Source organism: Anopheles moucheti, chromosome 2 (genome assembly GCF_943734755.1).
Source record: "Anopheles moucheti chromosome 2, idAnoMoucSN_F20_07, whole genome shotgun sequence".
Taxonomy (NCBI): Eukaryota; Metazoa; Arthropoda; class Insecta; order Diptera; family Culicidae; genus Anopheles; species Anopheles moucheti.
In genome coordinates this window covers 85,910,220-85,933,826 of record NC_069140.1, presented here as the reverse complement: position 1 = coordinate 85,933,826, position 23,607 = coordinate 85,910,220, and the positions used below count along the sequence as shown (strand labels likewise).

At 42.4% G+C, this 23,607-nt stretch overlaps 2 protein-coding genes across 2 annotated transcripts; both read right to left on the bottom strand.

Annotated features, from left to right (window-relative positions):
- Positions 1–924: 924 nt before the first annotated feature.
- LOC128302698 (thioester-containing protein 1 allele S3-like) lies at positions 925–7,121 on the bottom strand. Its single transcript, XM_053039565.1, has 13 exons — positions 7,060–7,121; positions 6,780–6,975; positions 6,041–6,719; positions 5,707–5,975; positions 5,524–5,618; positions 5,166–5,421; positions 4,994–5,098; positions 4,148–4,252; positions 3,632–4,082; positions 3,271–3,570; positions 1,941–3,211; positions 1,714–1,867; positions 925–1,650 (listed from the first exon to the last, which is right to left on the bottom strand). The coding sequence occupies exons 1-13, from the start codon at positions 7,119–7,121 to the stop codon at positions 1,592–1,594; spliced, it is 4,002 nt and encodes a 1,333-aa protein (XP_052895525.1). The 3' UTR covers positions 925–1,591.
- A 3,206-nt stretch (positions 7,122–10,327) lies between these two features.
- Positions 10,328–15,755, bottom strand: LOC128299678 (thioester-containing protein 1 allele S3-like). Its single transcript, XM_053035705.1, has 10 exons — positions 15,697–15,755; positions 15,431–15,626; positions 14,681–15,362; positions 13,828–14,009; positions 13,551–13,760; positions 13,035–13,485; positions 12,674–12,973; positions 11,344–12,614; positions 11,117–11,270; positions 10,328–11,053 (listed from the first exon to the last, which is right to left on the bottom strand). The coding sequence occupies exons 1-10, from the start codon at positions 15,753–15,755 to the stop codon at positions 10,995–10,997; spliced, it is 3,564 nt and encodes a 1,187-aa protein (XP_052891665.1). The 3' UTR covers positions 10,328–10,994.
- Between the last annotated feature and the right edge of the window lie 7,852 nt (positions 15,756–23,607).

The following is a 23,607-nucleotide window of genomic DNA, read 5'->3' as shown; positions in this document are numbered from 1 at the left end:
GAGCAGCCGAAGTTACTCTAGTGAGAATGATTCCGGTAGGTCCGGATTGTTTGAGTGCGGATCAGCCCATAGTAATATAAAACTTTAATGTGCATGGAATAGCATATTGGCCCCGGAGCATACCGGATTGATCCGATCCGGCAAATGGTCGGATCAACTCATCTCTAGGATTGTCTACTTCCACAACAGATGCTCTAACATATACCTTGGCCGATCAGTTCGATATTAACTCGATAACATTCAGTGAGTCTATTATCCTATCTTCTAATTCACGTCTGAAATCGTCCTATTGTCCTGGTAATGATGAAATACCCATGTCTGTCTTGAAACGTTGTAACTAGCGTTGTGACCAACTACCTCATTTTTCATTGAGTGAAATCCACAGTTGAATAGGTAAGTGAGAAATGAGCTTCTTTTTTGCTCACTAGGTGAGATTGTGTCATAAACCACCTGTTTGTAAATTATATCTGTTCCATTCGATCAGCAGGTTGTTTCCCCATGTTTCCGGAAGATTTCAAATTATTTTTGTCATTCTCTTCCTTCCCTGACGACTTACTCCTCCAACGCCATCGGGATAATTTTTTCATTTGGGAACATCTAATTCTGAAGGTTTAACGGTTTAGTACCAGCATTACAATTTGTTACATGTTGCTGGGATTTTTAAACAAATTCCTTGTCACCTATATACTTTATTAATAATCCAAAGATCAAATATCCGTTTTTCACATCTTCTGATTTCCACTCAGAAGTCGGTTTACAGTCATTGTCACATATCGACACATACAAGAAGTATCACCCATGATGAACTCCTGAGCCGTCCAAGAATCATCGTGCGTTTGAGTAAATTCGGATCCCAGTTTAGCTCACCAAGTTGTTCAAAACTATAAAAACATTATAGAACTTCAATTTTATTCATTCACGCTTATTCTCGGAACAATGATCGATCATCGACAACTAGAACGTGTATAACCTTGTTTAAAGTCAGCATACCAGCTAAAATAGTTGATTTTAATGATACTTTGAAGATCTGTCGGATGTTTCGGACGTTGCAATTTTAATTAGCTTGAACACATCCAATTTGATTTGCTTGTAAGGAGCACTTGCGGATGTAGTCCCATTGGTTAAATTTAATAACTTAACCGACGAAACTGCTAGTACAACAAGGACATAGCCATAAACCAAATTAGAACGTTAGAAAATCACCCAAAAGGATGGATTATAGTGTCTTCTGAAAACAGACTCGGAAATTAACTTCAGATGATATTTTAGGCACAATTTGAACTACTCATGGATTTTTCCTCAAACCAGTTACAATTTTAAACCCGCTTACTTTTGTGAATTCGATAGAAAAAGAAACCCTTCGCCTCGGAACCCCTTGTCGATGTCGATCGTGAGCTCAATCGCTAGCGCCCTCTACAGGAACTAACCGCTACTTCCCTGACGTTCAGGGTTGTTAAATTGTTTTATCAGAGGGGAACGGGTCCACAGTTGTCAAATTTTGCAGTAGATTTTGCGAAGCGCCGATTATTCGGGTGCAATTTAACCCGGTTCACTCATTATCCGTGCATCATAGATGCTTACCAGATGGCTCTTAATGGCAATCAACACATCTGTCTTGCGGGGCCTCGTAAGCTTTTATTGCTCTGAACACTGTTAACGATAGGAAAAGCATTAATAATAGGGTTACTTTCCAGCTTTACGCATACTACTTACGATTATGGTAGCTATCATGCACGAGAACATAAGCGGGCCGTTGAAATGCTACCCTGAACAATCTTTCTGCAGTCACCATAAAGCAGTTATCTTCCGGTCCTAAACTATAGTAGTATACCACCATCGACGTATAACCGTAGTGAAATTCGACATTCTGTGGAGAAAGAAACCAATTTGTTTCTGATTCTGATTTTTTTGTTTAGCAAAATAATCTTCATCCAGAATACCTTGACAGGGTTCCGTCGGGTGATGTCCACCATGGAATCTCTATCGACGATGTATCCGCTGGGAAAGTTCACCTCCACCTGTGCCAAATTGGAGCGCGAATGTGTCAATACCGGTGTGAAGTTGGTACACACTTTCAACTGTAGCACGTGATTAGCGTTGCTAAAATGCGGCTCTAAACGCAGGCTGAACTGTTTGTTGACGTATCTCACATCAATGCCGTACCGGTACTTGATCTCGAACAATCCAAAACCCCGACCATGCACACCCACTGTCACCGTTTTGTCCTCGCCTGTTAGCTCGTCCCGAAACTGGCGGTTTACCTCCATCGAAGCCATTTTATACACCTTTCGTGTCCTCCCGTGCTGAACGGAGACGGTGTAGTCGTTCTTGCTGGGTGAGACCGCAGCCGCCAGCATGGAAATTGCTTTCAGCCCGACAAAGGTGTCCTGTGTGTGAGGGAAGCTACCGGTTGCTTCGCGTTGGTTTACCAACCATTGCATCACACTGATTCCGTCCAGGTACCGTTTATCGTGCACTAAGCTCAGCAATCCGTACGCGGCCGTCTCAATCGCAGCCGTGTCTCGCGGCCAGTATCGCTGCTTACCGTCAGAACCTTGAACAGGTTGTGACTTTTCTATTAACAAATCGATTGCCGTCCGCTTTTGGCTGTGACCATTCAACATCAGCGCGTACGTGGCTAGTGAAAGATCGTATACATCGGTAATGTTCGGCAAATGGTTCACGATGTGCTGTATACCCCTTCGTACGACGTCCTGGTGTTTTTGCGTGGCAGCAGCATTTTCCAATAATGCAATCATCACGAACGCCGTCAGCGCTATTCCGTTGCGCGATCCATCCTGCAAACTGTGGTACGTAATCGGAGCTATCTCTTCGAACCGTCCGGAACTGTGCTGTTTCGATGCAAGCCAATCGAACAGCTGATCGACCATGGTCAAATCCACCTCCAATATATACTTCGAGGCAGTTTGCATGGATTGTCCCACCAAAGCGGTAACGAAGATACTTCCCGTCGACTTGCGCCAGTTACCGAATGAACCATCTGGCTGACGGTACTGCATCTCGAACTGGTAGCCATTTCTCAACAACGCCGTAGCTTTGTTAATCAGAACCGTTTCGGCGGACCCGACTGCATGCAGGTATTCGAGTACTACCAGGTTTGGAATGAAGTTGATCATACTGGTTGCACCCGACGCGGTAGGAACGGTGAGCAGGTTGTCCAGATTGTGTACGACTGGAGTTAGCAGGTTCGCTACAACGGTGGAAGCATAATGACCAAAGGTACAGCTACAGATTGTTTACCATACTTACGCGATAAAACGAATTCCAGTTTGATTGTTCTGAAGTTTGCTTGTTTCAGTATATCCAACGAGATTTTGTACTCTGCACTGCCATATTTGGCAAGGTTGAATACGCGCGGTACAGAACTGCTTACGATAATATTTTCCGGCATTACTCGGATCACCTTCTCTACTGCGTCCGCTTCCCGTCCGGCCATGATCGTTGCTTTTACCCGCACAGTCATCTCTCCGAGCTTTCGTGCCTTTACCAGAAATGACACCGGTGCACCAGCTTTCGAAGGAACGCTCACGGTTTTGGAGTAGCTTAGATCTGCAACCATGAAACTCAAATGCACTGAATGGAAACACTGAGAGCGATCTACGATACTCACCTTCCACCGGACGCCCTATGAATTCCGTCTGATTGGCCACATTGTACAGTGTCACCTCCGCGACGTACTCTGCTTCAAGATTGTTGAACAAAGTAAACTGCAACACGGCCGTTTCGTCTCGCTTGATGGAGTACGGTAGATTCTCCACGATGTAGAACGGTTGAGCCGTTGTAAACTGGATAGGCTTTTTAATAATACCAAAGCCGTGCACCGGATCAATGGAGAATGCCGTCAAGTACCAGGAGGTGGTCGTATCTGGCACAACCTCACTGAACTTGAGCATCCCGTCTCTTCTGATGGTCATATTCTGCCATAGCCACGATTCTAGAAAGTTTGTCCGGTAATGGACAAGATTCGAGAATGGTACGAAAGGACTTCCAAAGCGTTCTGTTTTAGCACCCATTGGTTCTAGTTTAGTTTCACCAGACAGTTTTACAAACAGGCCCATACTCTGGAAGTAACGACCATTACTTGTGACGTAACGCCTTGGTCATAGTAGACGAGCGTGTAACTTACATGAAACACATTAAACTCGTTCTTATTCACGGCATGGAAATTGTCAAACAACTGCATTACATCCTCCCAGAACAGATCGTGCTTGCTGGAGAACTGCAGCAGACCCTTGTCGTATGCAGCAAGCGCAACGTACGCTCCGGGCCGTCCTTTCAGCTGAAGGTTGATCTCGCTGCCAGGTTTTACCTCGGTTTCGTCTGTAAATAGTTGCAGCTGAAAGGAAATTTCAATGCAAAAACGTAACATAATTTCGAGTGTACCTTTACCACCGTTTACGCACATTGTTGCCCAACTGCTTCAAATCTAAATCCAACGAATCCCAAATAACAGTGTTATTCGACACGGTGGCAACCAAAATTTTCGCCTTCGGTATCATTTTCTCCGTTGCAACAATTTTCAAGTGCTCCTTTTTCTTCCTGTGCGGGTGAATGATGCCCGCATCCTGGATGGTACCTTTGGACACTACGTAAAACACGAAAAATGTCATAAGCTCGTTGCACGTCACCAACAGTCTAATTATTCGGTTTAATTTAATTCTGCAATAGGAACGTACAAAATGTGTTAATAAACTACTGTAGGCGATTGGTGGAAGAATTTCTAATACTTGCTCTGATTTTAGTTCTAGTTTTATGAACGTATTGCTACTTGTTTCTGTTCTGTATATTTGATCTTGGAAAATGATCCCACTGTTTGTTTCACTCAGCTGTAGAAATAAAATAATAAATAATATAGCGAATAAAGTAATATTTATGACAAGAATAGTGAAGCTTCTACCCAAAGCTAATAGCCTTCTTACCGTTATTTCCATTTCTTCGGTGGACTCGGATGGTTGTTATAGTAGAGTAAAGCTTTATCGTAGGCCGCCAATCCTACGTACGCTCCTGGTCGCCCAGACATGCGAAGTACAATTTGTCCGCCCGGTTTAATTTCTGCCTCATCGATGTTCAATTCGAACTTTATTTAGTTATACATTAAAAGAGATATAGGACACAGTGTTTTCGAAAGTTGCAGTTCTACTTACATTGTTACGAAGTGTTTTGAAATCGATGGTCATTTCATCGTATACTACAGTACGGCTCGCTACAGTCGCTACAATAAGTTTCGTCTTTGGAAGCATCTCCTGTGTGGCCTGCAATTTTAATAAAAATTTTTTCTGACTGTTCAGCCTCATGTAACCGGAATCAATTATATTGCCCTTCGACACTATGTAGTACACGAAGAATGACATGCGTTCGTTGCACGTAACCATAAACTGCAAAATACTATTTGATTGTATTCTGCGAAGAAAAAGGGAACAGAACGAAACAAATCAGAGAATCGGCCAAATACGTCGTAACCACTTTACACTTTATCGTCTATTGTTAAGACGTGCTACTTACGCAGATCTTAATTCCAGTTTGAGGTACACATTCGTCACCACATCCACTCTGTGTACTATTTCGCTTAATAAATTTATATTGTCCCCAGTAGAGCACTGTAAAAGTAATTAAAATTCAGGAATTGTTCAATCTGAAGTATGCTACAAATATACGGTTGGAATCACAGAAAGCGAAACTACTTACGACTACTTCCATCTGTGTTGTATTGTCGCTTGGATTTAGTTCGAGTTTGATCAAACCTTCGTCGTCACTAGTGAGACGTTTTTCGTAATCAATTTCCAATACTTCCACCTTCCCGGTGATACCTTTAGCAGGTGTTCCATCGTGGTATCGGAACTGAAGCGCACACTTAAATGGATGTCCTGAGCGAAATTGTGGACTTTCCTTAATCAATTCCACACTGTACATATATTTGTACACCGTGATGTCGGATTGCTTCACGACAGTGCGATCTAAAACCAAAACGAGTTAAAATTAACTCCTTTAAGTAAAATAAACGCATCCACTACATCTTTACTTGTAGCATGCTCGATGAATGTCGTATTTACGATCACATCTTGCCGATATTCCTGCATTTGGAAGTAATCCTTGAATTGTAGCTGCACCTGCCTCTTCCCATACACTTCGAACACATTCTCCCGGTCCAGGATACCGTTTATCAAGTACACCTTAAACTTAGCAATTCCCTTTACCGGTTTGCCAAAGTGGTAGTTAGCATCTATCGTCAGAGTCAATCCTTGATGCTTCTCCAGAGGAACGACGGACGGTATCACCTCTACGTCAAAAGAGGACAACACGTACTCCTTCACCTCGAACGTTTTTGATACGAGTTCTTCTCCGTCCAACTTTACCGAGATGCTCCATATTCCGAGCATTGGAGTAGGCGCGATCTGAAGATCACCCTCGAACACTCCAGCGTACAGTTTGGCCGTCGACCACTTTCGGATCTCATTTGTCCGAGGATCACGGATTGTCACCTGAATTGATTTTACCCGTGCAGGAGGCTTCAGCTCAGAGTCCAGCACAATCACACGAAATTTTACCGTATCGCCCGGTTTGTACACGGGCTTATCGATCTGTATTAAACCGGTTATGGTTTTGCTAAGGTGTACCAACTCGGCTTCCTTATGAAAGCTAAAGCCACGTTGCCCGTCAACGATGATTTTGTAAATTCCAGCTGATAAGTTCGCAGGCATCTGCAAGAGAGTAAACGATCAACTTCCGCACACTTATCTGTAGAATTACGCTCGTCTTACATTGAAAGTGATCCTCCCGTTCGTGTTTCGTTGCACATCAACCGTAGTCGTTAAGTTCAGCACACTTCTGCCATCATTGGATCGGCCTTCCATCCGTAGCATCAGGTCCACTTTGCTCCGGTGCGAGTTGAAGTTACTGATCACAACCGTGTAATCCTGGTTGGCCCGAATGAATTTGGGGCCCACAACCAGTATTCTGAAACGGAAGCACCACAGGGCATTTATTCACAAACCAATGTTAACTAGCGAACACTGCAATCACTAGAGCCTTGATTCCTACCCGTGAGCAGCTCCTATGAAGATTATCACCGTAAGTATTCGTGACCTTATGAACTGCCACATGTTGTTCGAGCGTTGTGCAAAGTTGCGTCTGCTTCAGATGGTGTCTAAGGTTGAACTGAATCGTGAGCTGCTTGCATCCCTATCATGGAAGCTGTCGAATGATGCGGGAATTTCCGTAGACCAAATGTTACGGTTAATATACGACCTGCAGCAATTTCGAGTGCTGATAAGCATGAATCTTTTTTCCAAAATATTTGACGCAAGACACCAATTCCAACGGTTTCCATCAAGCTGTGCTGATAGTATTTTAATTTTTCTCGTCTTCAAGCACTGTTTCTTGCGATTGATTTATAGCATTCCTCAAGCAATAACCACACCGGACGGAGGTAACTTCACACTATCTGTATACTTTTCATACATTCGGCTAGTCATACTTATGCAAATTACAATGCTGTCTTCTCCTATGCGCAAACAATTCTCAGAATCAGAAAGAATTTGGAAGTTTCACAATGTTCTTGACTTGTAGATACACTAGCTTTAATGAAATACATAAACGAAGACTGAAATAAACTAAACCAGATTAAGAATAATAAAAACTTGAATATCAATTCTTACGTAATAGAAACATATATTTAGCTGTCTGGGATTGGTCCCCTGCTTTTCAACGTTAACAAAGGCAGGTTATTATGCAGATATATAACATTTATTGTTGCTCTTTTTAAAATATGGCTGCCATTGAAATATGTGAGTGGCTTAAATAAACCCAACTTTGGAACCTCATCACATCCTCGCTAGATTGTGAGCTTCTCTCACAGCTAACGATGATGGATGCAGCGTAAGTTATCAGTATCATAAGTTTATAGGTTATCAAGTGTATGTAAAGTGTAGGGTATGTAGCGTTGAAACAAAGTATAACATTAATACATCCGATGGTAAGACTCACTTTTGGTGAGGTTTGTAGACGTCAGCTACGAATTTTCTTCCAGTGCGATAATGGAGATGATTCGGCCCTGAAATCGCGAGCTTTCATCAATGGAAAGCGTGATTTTGCGAATGGATTTTGCGAACTCGCATGCACATCAACGTTGAGATGTTGACCCGCCATTATTTAAACTGACCGATGCCTATTCAACTGTCACTGTGCATTGCACGCGATACCATAATCAGTCGCCATAATCTGATTTAGTAAAGTTTTATGTTTCTCACTATCAAACTTCTCGTTTATTTTTCGCGCGAACCAGTAAACTTTAATCATCGTATCCTGTACTTTACGGGGCCCTCCGCGCGATTAATATAAAATGACCCGACGCTTAACCCTGGACCCTGTTGGTCAAAACAAACACTTGTTCCTTAAGACATATCCTCCTTTTTAAAGACTCCCATTTCCAGTGCTTTTGCAAGACTCTCTGCAAGACCTATGTTAGGTTTTAGGTAGGATTAGAAATGAGCGCTCCGGGCCGGAATCATGATTCCGATCCGTTCCGATGCAGTACTGAGTCCGATCCGATCCATAACAGTGATTCCGATTGAGTCCGAGTGATCCGGTTTCAATAATAGCCCAGGAAATGTTTTTATAGTGAAAATGGTTCCGATCAGAGTTATAATATGATTCAAAAAGGGAATAAAATGTATTGAAAACATGTGGCAACGATAAGAAAACCAATGGAAAACTTTTAAAAATCACTGAAACTACTGGACTATTATTAAAACAACAAGTAAAACTGAAGAACATTCAATATAGGACGACTAGTCTTAGAAAGTTGATTTAAAGATTGATTTATAACATAAACCACGAAGAAAACTGCTGGATGTCACATACTGCCAAAGTTATCTATGCAAACATACTTAACAATACAAAAATAGTTAATGAACCTAAGAAAAAATTGTTTAAAATAGTATCGCGAACTCAAATTCGTTCAATTTTGCTAATAATTCCATAACAAATACATCAGAACCCTACCAGTTTTGGAATTACATGGAAACTTTTGCGCTTAAAAATAATTATTAAATATTCTACTAAACCCCCCGCAAAATTCGCTAAATTTGCATATAAAACATTAATAAAATCGGTAATTAACAACAAGTAAATAAAATACAATAACAACAGTCAAAGTAAAATTATTCAAGATATTAATAATAAAATAAAAAAAAAGATAAAATTATTCATTATACAAGTCAAAGTAAAATATTATAAATTAAAGAAATATTATTATTATTTCGCAAAACGAAACAAAGAAACACACACCTGATAGATTCGACATTCCGGATCAGCCGGAGTTTTCATAGTGAGAATAATTCCACTAGGTCCGGCTGTTTTAAGTTCGGCTTTTGTATGAAGATCCGGAGCAGCCGAAGTTACTCTAGTGAGAATGATTCCGGTAGGTCCGGATTGTTTGAGTGCGGATCAGCCCATAGTAATATAAAACTTTAATGTGCATGGAATAGCATATTGGCCCCGGAGCATACCGGATTGATCCGATCCGGCAAATGGTCGGATCAACTCATCTCTAGTATTATCTACTTCCACAACAGATGCTCTAACATATACCTTGGCCGATCAGTTCGATATTAACTCGATAACATTCAGTGAGTCTATTATCCTATCTTCTAATTCACGTCTGAAATCGTCCTATTGTCCTGGTAATGATGAAATACCCATGTCTGTCTTGAAACGTTGTAACTAGCGTTGTGACCAACTACCTCATTTTTCATTGAGTGAAATCCACAGTTGAATAGGTAAGTGAGTAATGAGCTTCTTTTTTGCTCACTAGGTGAGATTGTGTCATAAACCACCTGTTTGTAAATTATATCTGTTCCATTCGATCAGCAGGTTGTTTCCTCATGTTTCCGGAAGATTTCAAATTATTTTTGTCATTCTCTTCCTTCCCTGACGACTTACTCCTCCAACGCCATCGGGATAATTTTTTCATTTGGGAACATCTAATTCTGAAGGTTTAACGGTTTAGTACCAGCATTACAATTTGTTACATGTTGCTGGGATTTTTAAACAAATTCCTTGCCACCTATATACTTTATTAATAATCCAAAGATCAAATATCCGTTTTTCACATCTTCTGATTTCCACTCAGAAGTCGGTTTACAGTCATTGTCACATATCGACACATACAAGAAGTATCACCCATGATGAACTCCGAGCCGTCCAAGAATCATCGTGCGTTTGAGTAAATTCGGATCCCAGTTTAGCTCACCAAGTTGTTCAAAACTATAAAAACATTATAGAACTTCAATTTTATTCATTCACGCTTATTCTCGGAACAATGATCGATCATCGACAACTAGAACGTGTATAACCTTGTTTAAAGTCAGCATACCAGCTAAAATAGTTGATTTTAATGATACTTTGAAGATCTGTCGGATGTTTCGGACGTTGCAATTTTAATTAGCTTGAACACATCCAATTTGATTTGCTTGTAAGGAGCACTTGCGGATGTAGTCCCATTGGTTAAATTTAATAACTTAACCGACGAAACTGCTAGTACAACAAGGACATAGCCATAAACCAAATTAGAACGTTAGAAAATCACCCAAAAGGATGGATTATAGTGTCTTCTGAAAACAGACTCGGAAATTAACTTCAGATGATATTTTAGGCACAATTTTAACTACTCATGGATTTTTCCTCAAACCAGTTACAATTTTAAACCCGCTTACTTTTGTGAATTCGAAAGAAAAAGAAACCCTTCGCCTCGGAACCCCTTGTCGATGTCGATCGTGAGCTCAATCGCTAGCGCCCTCTACAGGAACTAACCGCTACTTCCCTGACGTTCAGGGTTGTTAAATTGTTTTATCAGAGGGGAACGGGTCCACAGTTGTCAAATTTTGCAGTAGATTTTGCGAAGCGCCGATTATTCGGGTGCAATTTAACCCGGTTCACTCATTATCCGTGCATCATAGATGCTTACCAGATGGCTCTTAATGGCAATCAACACATCTGTCTTGCGGGGCCTCGTAAGCTTTTATTGCTCTGAACGCTGTTAACGATAGGAAAAGCATTAATAATAGGGTTACTTTCCAGCTTTACGCATACTACTTACGATTATGGTAGCTATCATGCACGAGAACATAAGCGGGCCGTTGAAATGCTACCCTGAACAATCTTTCTGCAGTCACCATAAAGCAGTTATCTTCCGGTCCTAAACTATAGTAGTATACCACCATCGACGTATAACCGTAGTGAAATTCGACATTCTGTGGAGAAAGAAACCAATTTGTTTCTGATTCTGATTTTTTTGTTTAGCAAAATAATCTTCATCCAGAATACCTTGACAGGGTTCCGTCGGGTGATGTCCACCATGGAATCTCTATCGACGATGTATCCGCTGGGAAAGTTCACCTCCACCTGTGCCAAATTGGAGCGCGAATGTGTCAATTCCGGTGTGAAGTTGGTACACACTTTCAACTGTAGCACGTGATTAGCGTTGCTAAAATGCGGCTCTAAACGCAGGCTGAACTGTTTGTTGACGTATCTCACATCAATGCCGTACCGGTACTTGATCTCGAACAATCCAAAACCCCGACCATGCACACCCACTGTCACCGTTTTGCTCTCGCCTGTTAGCTCGTCCCGAAACTGGCGGTTTACCTCCATCGAAGCCATTTTGTACACCTTTCGTGTCCTCCCGTGCTGAACGGAGACGGTGTAGTCGTTCTTGCTGGGTGAGACCGCAGCCGCCAGCATGGAAATTGCTTTCAGCCCGACAAAGGTGTCCTGTGTGTGAGGGAAGCTACCGGTTGCTTCGCGTTGGTTTACCAACCATTGCATCACACTGATTCCGTCCAGGTACCGTTTATCGTGCACTAAGCTCAGCAATCCGTACGCGGCCGTCTCAATCGCAGCCGTGTCTCGCGGCCAGTATCGCTGCTTACCGTCAGAACCTTGAACAGGTTGTGACTTTTCTATTAACAAATCGATTGCCGTCCGCTTTTGGCTGTGACCATTCAACATCAGCGCGTACGTGGCTAGTGAAAGATCGTATACATCGGTAATGTTCGGCAAATGGTTCACGATGTGCTGTATACCCCTTCGTACGACGTCCTGGTGTTTTTGCGTGGCAGCAGCATTTTCCAATAATGCAATCATCACGAACGCCGTCAGCGCTATTCCGTTGCGCGATCCATCCTGCAAACTGTGGTACGTAATCGGAGCTATCTCTTCGAACCGTCCGGAACTGTGCTGTTTCGATGCAAGCCAATCGAACAGCTGATCGACCATGGTCAAATCCACCTCCAATATATACTTCGAGGCAGTTTGCATGGATTGTCCCACCAAAGCGGTAACGAAGATACTTCCCGTCGACTTGCGCCAGTTACCGAATGAACCATCTGGCTGACGGTACTGCATCTCGAACTGGTAGCCATTTCTCAACAACGCCGTAGCTTTGTTAATCAGAACCGTTTCGGCGGACCCGACTGCATGCAGGTATTCGAGTACTACCAGGTTTGGAATGAAGTTGATCATACTGGTTGCACCCGACGCGGTAGGAACGGTGAGCAGGTTGTCCAGATTGTGTACGACTGGAGTTAGCAGGTTCGCTACAACGGTGGAAGCATAATGACCAAAGGTACAGCTACAGATTGTTTACCATACTTACGCGATAAAACGAATTCCAGTTTGATTGTTCTGAAGTTTACTTGTTTCAGTATATCCAACGAGATTTTGTACTCTTCACTGCCATATTTGGCCAGGTTGAATACGCGCGGTACAGAACTGCTTACGATAATATTTTCCGGCATTACTCGGATCACCTTCTCTACTGCGTCCGCTTCCCGTCCGGCCATGATCGTTGCTTTTACCCGCACAGTCATCTCTCCGAGCTTTCGTGCCTTTACCAGAAATGACACCGGTGCACCAGCTTTCGAAGGAACGCTCACGGTTTTGGAGTAGCTTAGATCTGCAACCATGAAACTCAAATGCACTGAATGGAAACACTGAGAGCGATCTACGATACTCACCTTCCACCGGTCGCCCTATGAATTCCGTCTGATTGGCCACATTGTACAGTGTCACCTCCGCGACGTACTCTGCTCCAAGATTGTTGAACAAAGTAAACTGCAACACGGCCGTTTCGTCTCGCTTGATGGAGTACGGTAGATTCTCCACGATGTAGAACGGTTGAGCCGTTGTAAACTGGATAGGCTTTTTAATAATACCAAAGCCGTGCACCGGATCAATGGAGAATGCCGTCAAGTACCAGGAGGTGGTCGTATCTGGCACAACCTCACTGAACTTGAGCATCCCGTCTCTTCTGATGGTCATATTCTGCCATAGCCACGATTCTAGAAAGTTTGTCCGGTAATGGACAAGATTCGAGAATGGTACGAAAGGACTTCCAAAGCGTTCTGTTTTAGCACCCATTGGTTCTAGTTTAGTTTCACCAGACAGTTTTACAAACAGGCCCATACTCTGGAAGTAACGACCATTACTTGTGACGTAACGCCTTGGTCATAGTAGACGATCGTGTAACTTACATGAAACACATTAAACTCGTTCTTATTCACGGCATGGAAATTGTCAAACAACTGCATTACATCCTCCCAGAACAGATCGTGCTTGCTGGAGAACTGCAGCAGACCCTTGTCGTATGCAGCAAGCGCAACGTACGCTCCGGGCCGTCCTTTCAGCTGAAGGTTGATCTCGCTGCCAGGTTTTACCTCGGTTTCGTCTGTAAATAGTTGCAGCTGAAAGGAAATTTCAATGCAAAAACGTAACATAATTTCGAGTGTACCTTTACCACCGTTTACGCACATTGTTGCCCAACTGCTTCAAATCTAAATCCAACGAATCCCAAATAACAGTGTTATTCGACACGGTGGCAACCAAAATTTTCGCCTTCGGTATCATTTTCTCCGTTGCAACAATTTTCAAGTGCTCCTTTTTCTTCCTGTGCGGGTGAATGATGCCCGCATCCTGGATGGTACCTTTGGACACTACGTAAAACACGAAAAATGTCATAAGCTCGTTGCACGTCACCAACAGTCTAATTATTCGGTTTAATTTAATTCTGCAATAGGAACGTACAAAATGTGTTAATAAACTACTGTAGGCGATTGGTGGAAGAATTTCTAATACTTGCTCTGATTTTAGTTCTAGTTTTATGAACGTATTGCTACTTGTTTCTGTTCTGTATATTTGATCTTGGAAAATGATCCTACTGTTTGTTTCACTCAGCTGTAGAAATAAAATAATAAATAATATAGCGAATAAAGTAATATTTGTGACAAGAATAGTGAAGCTTCTACCCAAAGCTAATAGCCTTCTTACCGTTATTTCCATTTCTTCGGTGGACTCGGATGGTTGCAGTTCCAGTTTGATTGCGCCTTCTCGATCGGTAGTATACATTCGCTCCTGATCTACTGCCTCACCATCTACCTGCACCAACATACGAACATTCCTTGCTGGTGTACGATCGTGGTAGCTCACCTTCAGAACGCACTCGAAACGAAATCCTGGACTAAACTGTTCACTATCCTTTAACAACGTTACTCGATACGGATGCTTATAAATAGTGATAGTTTTCTCTTTCGTTACAGTGTGACCTAAAATGGATTTGGATTTAATTTGTACATAAAACTCGAAAGCGCCCAGCGGTTAGTTTTACCAGTATACTTCTCGACGAAGGTCGTTTTCACAAATACGTTCTGATGATGCTCCTGGTTCGGGTCCAGCTCTTCATTGAAACGGAGCTCCACCTGTCCCATCCCGAACATTTCGAGCTCTTTCTTTTGATCCAACCTGTCATCCTCCAAATACAACTCCACCTTTGCCAGCCCTTTCACTGGTTTGCCGAAGTGATAATTAGCCGTTATCGTAAGATGCAGGCTCCCATGCTCCATCAGTGGAATGGTGGACGGTATCACGTCCACGTCAAACGAGGACAACACGTACTCCTTCACCTCGAACATTTTTGATGCGAGTTCTTCTCCGTCCACCTCTGCCAAGATGCTCCACATTCCAAACATTGCTGATGGCGCGAGTTGTAGATCATTCTCGAACACACCGGCGAACAGTACCACTGAGGACCATTTGCGCATCACAATATCGTTCGGATCACGGATTGTAACGCTGATTGCTTTTACCCGTGCAGGAGGCTTCAGCTCAGTGTCCAACACAATCACACGAAATTTTACCGTATCGCCCGGTTTGTACACGGGCTTATCGATCTGTATCAGACCAGATAGGGACTTATTGAGAAACACAAGGCTCTCTTCCAGGTGAAGGCTCAACCCATGAATACCATCGATCGTCAGCTTAATGTTTGTACCAGATGAGATGGCTGGAATCTGAAGGAGACACAGTTTCGTTAGACACAACAATTGCCAGAGGTTCAACAAGAACACATCAATCTCACATTGAAGGTAACGAATCGATTCATCTTGCGGCGCACATCAACTATCTTCGGGATGGTAAAACCGCCAATTCCGTTTCCGGTCTGGCCTTCGAGCCGCAGCATTAGATCTACCTTGCTAGTTGCCTGTTCGAAGTTGCTGATTACCACGGTGAACTCTTGGTTGGAGCGTACAAATTTCGGACCCACCACCAGCACGCTGGAAATTCGACATACACAGCAACATCAACACTATGCACAAAACCATTCCGCAACCGTGACACACCTACCCGCAACTGGCACCGAAGAAGGTTATCATCACCACCACCATTCGCACGTACCACGCCATACTGTCCCACGGATCGGCACGTCCTGTGCGCTGCTGATACAAAATAGAACTGAGACCGCATTCTGCCCGACGATCGACTTGAACCTCTGCGGCTCGCATGTGCTCATTCGCTTATCTCGGGGAATTCCCAAACAAAATGGACATTCATCTCAGCAGGGATGTTATTTTTGTTCATACTTAAGCGCGTAAATACAGCCGATTTACGATGCTTTCCGCCGTGATTTGCGGCCGCTTTGTATTAAATAACATTGAGCACTAATGAAGCACTGTGCGCGGCTGATAACTCTTGTGCGCTGTGAAGAAGCGCTATTATCACTTGACTTTCGCCCTGCCATAACGATTAAGTAAAATTACTTTTACTTCCTAATCGCAGGGTATCGCAATTGACACCGGGAGAATGATTGGTAATTAATAAATAAACCGACGCGATGAAGACTCACTGTATTCTTCCGCTAACGTCAAACGAACAAGATTCGATCACCGTACAGGACAAGCACCAAGGTAACAGGGCTCATTTTTATTATTACGTAACGCTGATAGGGGAGAGAGGGTCAGTATCATTCTCAATCTACAGGCATATATGCAAAGTAATGTTTAAAATTGTAAACAAAATGGCCGCATTAAAGTTCTACGCTTTCGCAAAGAATTTCAATTCTTATCATACATCAGTTCATTGTTCAATGTCATTTAGTGCTCGGACGCTTATTCTCGGAATAATGATCTATTCTCGACAACTAGAGCAAGCGCCGCCATGAAAGTTGCTTGTATGGCCTCGTTTGAAGACAGAAGTTCCAGTTAAAATGATTGATTGTAATGGGGCTGAATTCCACGATGTTTATCAATTCAATTTAGCTGTTTTTTCCTAATCAAATGCAAGCTAGAACAGTTGATTTTAACGGGGCTGAGTTCCACGATGTTTATCAATTCACTATATCCAATTTTTCCCAACAAAATGCATTTTTATAGTAACACTTTAAATTTCTGATGTATGGGGTTAAATGACGTGGCACGGAGTCATTAAAACTGCTTTAACAACAAATGCAGTTCTATATTCTTCAAATTTTTTTAAATCTTTACAAACACAACAAGGCGAATGCATAATGAGAATGAACAGAAGGCAAAAATATAGTCGAAAATTGACAATTTTTGCGTTAAGCAGCCCACAGCTTCATTAGAGTAATTCTGTTAGTTTGCGATCTACAGTGCGAAGGTACTTCGGTCGCGTACGTTTATCGCGATGTCGGATCCCTTTCACGAGACTCAAAAGATAGTAACTTTCGAGGGTTACTTCAGAGAAGACCAAAACGCAGTGCGTCTCGGGCAAACATCCGTTCTCGAGCCCTTGTTGGTTACAACCAATTTTCAGCCAAGACTAAACGCTTTAAACGGGCGGAGGTTTCTTTCAACGGATTACTCCGGAGAAGACCAAGTGCAACTTACAACCGTTCTGGGATCCTATCAAGATCTCTACCAAATCAATCGACGAAGTCGATCGTTCTGTGTCTGGTGGAAAAAGGATGGTTAATTCTAAAATTTCGTTTCTTCTATACTAGTTTTTCAATAACAATTTTCGAACGTGTTGTTGAAATAGATCGCTACTTTTCTTTCCTATTATATTCTCATTTTGATCCAAAACAAAAAATTAGCCTAAAGTCAAGTGCTATCTCGTTGATAAATGATCAAGGATTCAATGTTTTACTTACCCAACACATTGCTTTGAAATTAATAATCAAAATGAGTTTCGTAACCGAAATATCGTTCTCTACAAATTCCGTTTCCACTAACCACAATTCACAGTGAGGGAGCGTCTGCTCTTTGATTAGCTCGGAATTTCGTCTATATGTTCATCCATTAAATTATTCTCGTTTTTCTTACTCATTAGTTGCGTAAGGTACAAATCCATGTTAGTTAATGGGTGAATAAGAAATTTTGAACCAAAGTTATGTCGAAAGTATTGGTTGATCTAATTTCGAACAGTTCATGACATATGGTAGAATAATTGGAGTTTCGTTCAGCTGTCAAGCATCAAACTGGGAATCTTACGTTGTGAAAAACCCCTTAGTGATAACCTCACGTTAACGTCGGTAGCTATAATTGGCCTTATCAAAAATTCAACTTAATCATTTGCGTTGACCCGAAAAAAAAACACAACAAATCTGTCCCAAGTTTGGCTTGTTTTCAAATTTAAATTAGCAGTAATAAAGTGTCCCAGCATCGCATACCTCTGCATATTGTGTGCCACAAACCAAGTGACGAGTGTGTGTTCCATGCTGTAACTATCAGGCCATAACCTTTCCGTTGCGCACCTGGTCGCACAATTAGCTCAAGCTTTCGGTGCTCGCAATTAAAACCATAACTTGGTGGTTTATTTTTCCCCATGTAACTTGTGCGGTGTGGCCTAGAATTTGGGGTGTTTAATTAAAATAATTTTCAGCCATCTCGACGCAATCATGTCTTCTGCTCGATGCAGTATCTTTCCACAAGAACTTTCGTTTTTATGGAGTAGTTTATAACGGTGCCTCACAGCTGTCAAGGTGCGTTTGTGAAAGATTGTTAAGCTCCGTAGAACATCCGTACTGTTTAGTGTTTTCTTTAGCAACCAGAAATGTATGGTGGCCTTAACAATTAGTGTGTTGTATCATTTAAATTAAAACGTGCCATACCGAAGAGTGCCGCATCGCATGGTTTGCCTATCCCCGGCACAGCGTATTTCCTTAAATATTCAATTTAAGTTTTCCCATTTCTTATAACTGGCGTCTCCCATGCCATTTATTCCACCACACATTCGCTGTGGATGTTCGCTTTTCCAACACAACCGAACGCGAGAGCGCACCGAAACGGACGTTGCTGCGCTGCGACACCGCAAACGGGCTGACGCTACTGTCAGCACTAGTTCGACATGTTCGTTATGTTAAAATTAAAAGCAAACATGAAATCGAACGGGGGAAAAATTATAATCAAACAAATCACACTTTTTGCTCGCCCGCTGACAACGTACCCACCGGGCGGCATACGGTCTGGGTTTTGGTTCTGCCATGTATGCGTACCGCTATGTCCACCATCATACGTGCAACCGTGCAGCTGCTATGCTAAGCTGACATTTCCATCAGAGCAATTGTCGCTCATCCGCTATGATAGCGCTGCCATTTATGGGGACAGTGAGCACACACGATGCCCGATCCGTGGGTGGTAGTGATCAAAATGGATTGCAATTTGCATACTTGCATGCTTTCTCAAAATGAATACAATTGTGAAGGAAAATCCGTAAGGAGATACCTAACACGAGATGAAGAATACAGGACATTTATGCGGATTATGTGCAGAAATATGTTTTTGACCAGTGCCCTGGATTCGTACATCTCAGCATCCGATTCATGGAGATTTCAAAGTGATCCAGGCGCGATAACGACCGCCAAAGCACACAACAGCTGCTTGATAGGGTTGAGGGACCATCAGTTTACCGTTCCCCAAGGAATACCAGCCTGTCGGAAAAGCTTCTGTCATCCAGTACCAGTGATGTCAAACCGCCATATAATGTCAACTTAGCAAGCCTGGAGAATTCAAATGCGTTCTGAAATCTTTTTCAACTATTCAACGTCTGGAGTTTCAAGGGAGTTTGAGTTGATCTATACATCTGCAGAGCTTTCGATCGGATCGCCAGTTTAAACACTCCCTGAGATCCTTTTCCGCATGCACATCGAACTCCTTCAAACTTCTCGTCTTTTCAGCCTTTGTTTTGGTTCATTCTAAGATTTTTCTCATGTACAGAAAATGTATTGCTCGTTGATGACAATATCAAGTTCTGTGGATTTTGTGCTTTTGAGATTAATTTCATCTTTTTGTTAACATGGCAATAGTTGTCAATGGTGCTTTTTTGTTGCATAAGGTGACTCAAGTCTGCCATAACTCACCATTAGCATCACTTTGAAATGATAATAGATAGTAGAAGACAGCTCAGAAATACAAAATATCTAAGCATTGAACTCCAGAAAGGTGTCAACTCGAGGATTAGCGGACGACACCGCTCGACCGTGTAGGGTTTAGAGGATTCCTGCGGACTATGCGCTTTATGTGTAAGCTAGTATCAGCTCGGGGAAACTCGTACGAGCCAGTGGATCTCTGTAATGAATCAAACATTTGACTATTATATCTGAAAAGGATCTAATGTCTAAGGGACTTTCAAACCGCCAAGAGACTATACTAGCCAGAGCAGCTGAGTTGAAGAGATCAAGTCTGATCTATTGAGCATCCCCATGGAGATCTGCCGCTGGGGGAAATTATTATGCATACACAAAAACAACTATCTGCATTTCAAAGAACAATTCATGACATTATATTGAACTGCTCCCTATTTTGTTTTACTATCAATTATTAAAATCTGCTTTGTACTTCTCTATTTTAGATTTAATGGTCCTGTCTAATAAGGCCTGTCTTAGCTACGCATCTTCAGCTGAATGGAGGGATTTCATACCGATTCTAACACATGAAAAATGCTACACTGCTACCATCTGAGTGAAGTGCTCTTTAAGCCGTTCTTCCGGGTGTTAGATTGGTTTGACATCCCTGCAGCCGTGATGCTGCCCCAGATCTATTACAACAACTGCTTCCTTACTGATTTCAACGTGTTTAAATGCGTAGATTCAATTTAGTTCTATATTATATTTAGTGTAACAGGTTTTGTTGCTTAATGTTGTACAATTTGTTGAAAATTACTACATGTCTGTTTTCTATTTCTGGATTTCAACAAAAAGCTCGCTAATGTTCTTAGAAGCTCCAAATTCTCTTACCCAACACACAAACGCACCCTCAAAGCCCAATCGAACTGCAGCAAACTAATGTTTGTATAGCGGCCTTCCATTAGCGCCATCGGACCGGGCTCCAAATACATGCCGAACGAACAGTCGGACAATTCCATTGCGCGGCAATTTGAATCTTTATTGCGACATCTGACAAGCGACAAGGCTACATCCTTCCACTGCGCGCCGATAGCGCCGAGGCTGGATAAATTTCGTTGTTTATTTACACGTCAATTGCAGATCGTGCGCTACGGCAAATCGTCCTTACACCGTACGGCGAACTGGAATTGTACTTCCAAAATGGTAAACAGCGAAAGAGAGAGAGAGAGAGAGAGAGAGAGAGAGAGAGCAAGGGAAAACGGGAACCGTTGTATGTTGGGGTTTTTAATTTTAGATGCTACCGGGACGGCATCTAAAATGCAGTGTTCAACTGTTCAAACTGCCACAATGACATCATTTATGCATTTCTATGCACCGTCTGCATACGGTGTCCATCCGGCACCGGTTACATGCTCCGTGCATCACTGTATGCCGGCAAAAATGCCAAATTTTATCGGTGGCCAATGGCACATTCCCCACCAAACCGACCCCGGGAAAAGGGACTGTGCGGGTTAGCCCTGTTGAATAATACAACTGCGCCCGGTACGATGCGATTCATGAATTTGTGATTTGTCTTATTGTGTTTATGTTCGTTCCCGCGTACGTATCACCGTACAGTGGATCGTTTCATCGCGTAAACAGTTAGCAAACGACACGCTCAACAGATGGTTCTGCGTGCTTGGCTTGATTGGGTTGAAATTGTGTACCGAAACGCCGAACATGAGCACAAGTTTGTCCGAAATTACTTCTTTAGTCGAACTGTTGTCGTTGCTGTTCCTTTGTTTATCTCAACGTGATTTAAAATATCCTTCGCTTGAGAGTCATCTAAAACTATCTGGAACCGGATCGGGGCAATATTGAAAGTATTGCAAAGCTTCGATAAACCAGTTACCTTAAGGCAGCGCAGCATAACCTCACAATTTCTTAGCATGGTTGGAAAACCAGACCAAAATCCCTTCTTTGGGGTTACATTTGATAACTTCCGGGAAGAATATAACACATCCTTTTGTAGAAGGATTTGAGCTGTCCATAACGACCAAAGAGTCGCGTTTCGTCTGAACTTCATGTCTACTGATATTTTAGACACGTTCACTGAAGCGTCATGTAATCTTCTCAGATGACATCGACTTCGTCGAGCGGAGATCGGAGGAGGTGTGAAGACTGAATCGCGAGGCCTCTAGTGAAACAGGTAGTAGAGTTCTGCTTCTAAGATCGCTTAGCAACCTAATTCCGGAGGGACATTGTGATGGGAGATCGTGCCACATACGCCAACAATAGACTGAATTCACTCTGCTACGTCCTCTAGGGCCATGGGTCTTGGACGTTGAGAGCGGAGATCGTCAAGGCTCATTTAATTTACGAACGAAGCAGGAACCGTATTATAGCGTGTATAACGACCCCCTAGATGAGTTATCCAAGATTTTTGGAACAAAAGGTTTTTAGTATTGTTTTTTACCAATTGGAACAATTTTATTGTTACAATTAATTTTGAACAATACAATTGATAATACTCTTTCATATCGTCCTCACTGGTGTTTTCAAACACATTTTCATTGTCATTATCCCCGTCATCACTACCTTCATAAATTGCATAATCCTCAGTGCCATCAAGGTTGATACTGATTACGCATTTTTTAAAGGATTTGGCGACAATCGCTTCGCTGACTGCTGACTATGCAGTAATGACCCATTGTCAACTCGCTGGAATGGTGGGTTTTTCTTATTCTTCCTGAAGGAGTCAGATTCGAATCAGCCCCTTTTATCCACTTACTCCATTCTTCTCTTATCAAACCCTTAAAACGGTAGTGGTTGCAGCTGACTGGTTAGACCTCCAGTAATGACTTCCAGAAACGTCTTGCTTGAGCAACAAGTTGTTTAACTTCTGCTGGTAGATGACCTCTAAATGCATCCAGTACTAGCATTGCTGATTTTTCATAAGAGCTCCAGGTCTCTTGTTTCAATCATTTTAAACCACAGATTCATCCTTGTCTTATCCATCCATCCTTTTTCTTCAACAAAACGACCTTTTAATCCATAAAGCTAGAACGGAAAAGTTACTACCCTTGTATAACGACCCCCTTAATTAGGCTTTGGTCATTTTTGACCTAACGGGGATCGTTATACACGCTAAAATACCGTACTTCGGACCCAATTAGGCGGTGTTTGTGAGCAGGCCGTGTGGAGAATCACGAGCTAGCTGAGCTGTTTGACAAAAAAAACGTCCTGATTGTGGTCAAGCAGGATGTCAAGAAATTGGATGCAGCCAAGGATGGAGATTAAAATATACATCTATGGTGATGGACATAAAGTGCCTTACAGTGTCCTGGCGTACATTTTCGTTGTCAATATCTCAATATCTAAAAGTTAATTTATTAATTAATTACGATTCATGAATTTTCGAATGCCGGAAGTAACGCTTACCGCTCCCTCCACCACAATCAATCCCACGAGCGTTACGTACGGAATGGATGACGCTCTTCATGAAGGAGTTTCGCCAACAAAAAAGGGATTCCGCAATACTGGCCCTTAAAATGCATTCGACTGGAAAGCGCATAAATTTTCCCAGTACTTCATCAGCTTCAACTGGCCAAGTTCGCCCCGTAAGCGCGTTACAAACTGACGAAAACATTGCACCAGCCTAATGGAGAGCCTTCCGAATGAACCATAAATCCTGCTCCGGTTCGTTCTGTACGCACCCGGTGATTATCCCAGGGGTACGGGCTCCCGTTGCTTCAGGGGAAAGGATGTTTTTGAATGGACTGTTAGCGTCGGTAAGTGTTGCATTGGTTTGAGGTTAATAATTCCTATACAATCAATCTAGTTCGAGGACAAACAGCGATCTTCATCAAATCGTACGAGGTTAAGGTAACCAGATAGGTAAAAAAACAATACCATCATCATGGCCAAACACGAATACGAAGCGATTTTGGCATCGATATTGAACATTTGACTGAGCA

Bases quoted from the DNA above. Each gene is read 5' to 3' on its own strand.
- LOC128299678 (XM_053035705.1), bottom strand. From the start codon at position 15,755: ATGGCGTGGTACGTGCGAATGGTGGTGGTGATGATAACCTTCTTCGGT. The intron at 15,627-15,696 runs GTAGGTGTGTCA...TCGAATTTCCAG, and splicing joins TTCTTCGGTGCCAGTTGCGG to CGTGCTGGTGGTGGGTCCGA. The intron at 13,761-13,827 runs GTGCGTAAACGG...ATTTCCTTTCAG, and splicing joins TGAAGCAGTTGGGCAACAAT to CTGCAACTATTTACAGACGA.
- LOC128302698 (XM_053039565.1), bottom strand. From the start codon at position 7,121: ATGTGGCAGTTCATAAGGTCACGAATACTTACGGTGATAATCTTCATA. The intron at 5,976-6,040 runs GTAAAGATGTAG...TTTTGGTTTTAG, and splicing joins ATTCATCGAGCATGCTACAA to ATCGCACTGTCGTGAAGCAA. The intron at 5,099-5,165 runs GTAAGTAGAACT...AACTAAATAAAG, and splicing joins TCAAAACACTTCGTAACAAT to TTCGAATTGAACATCGATGA.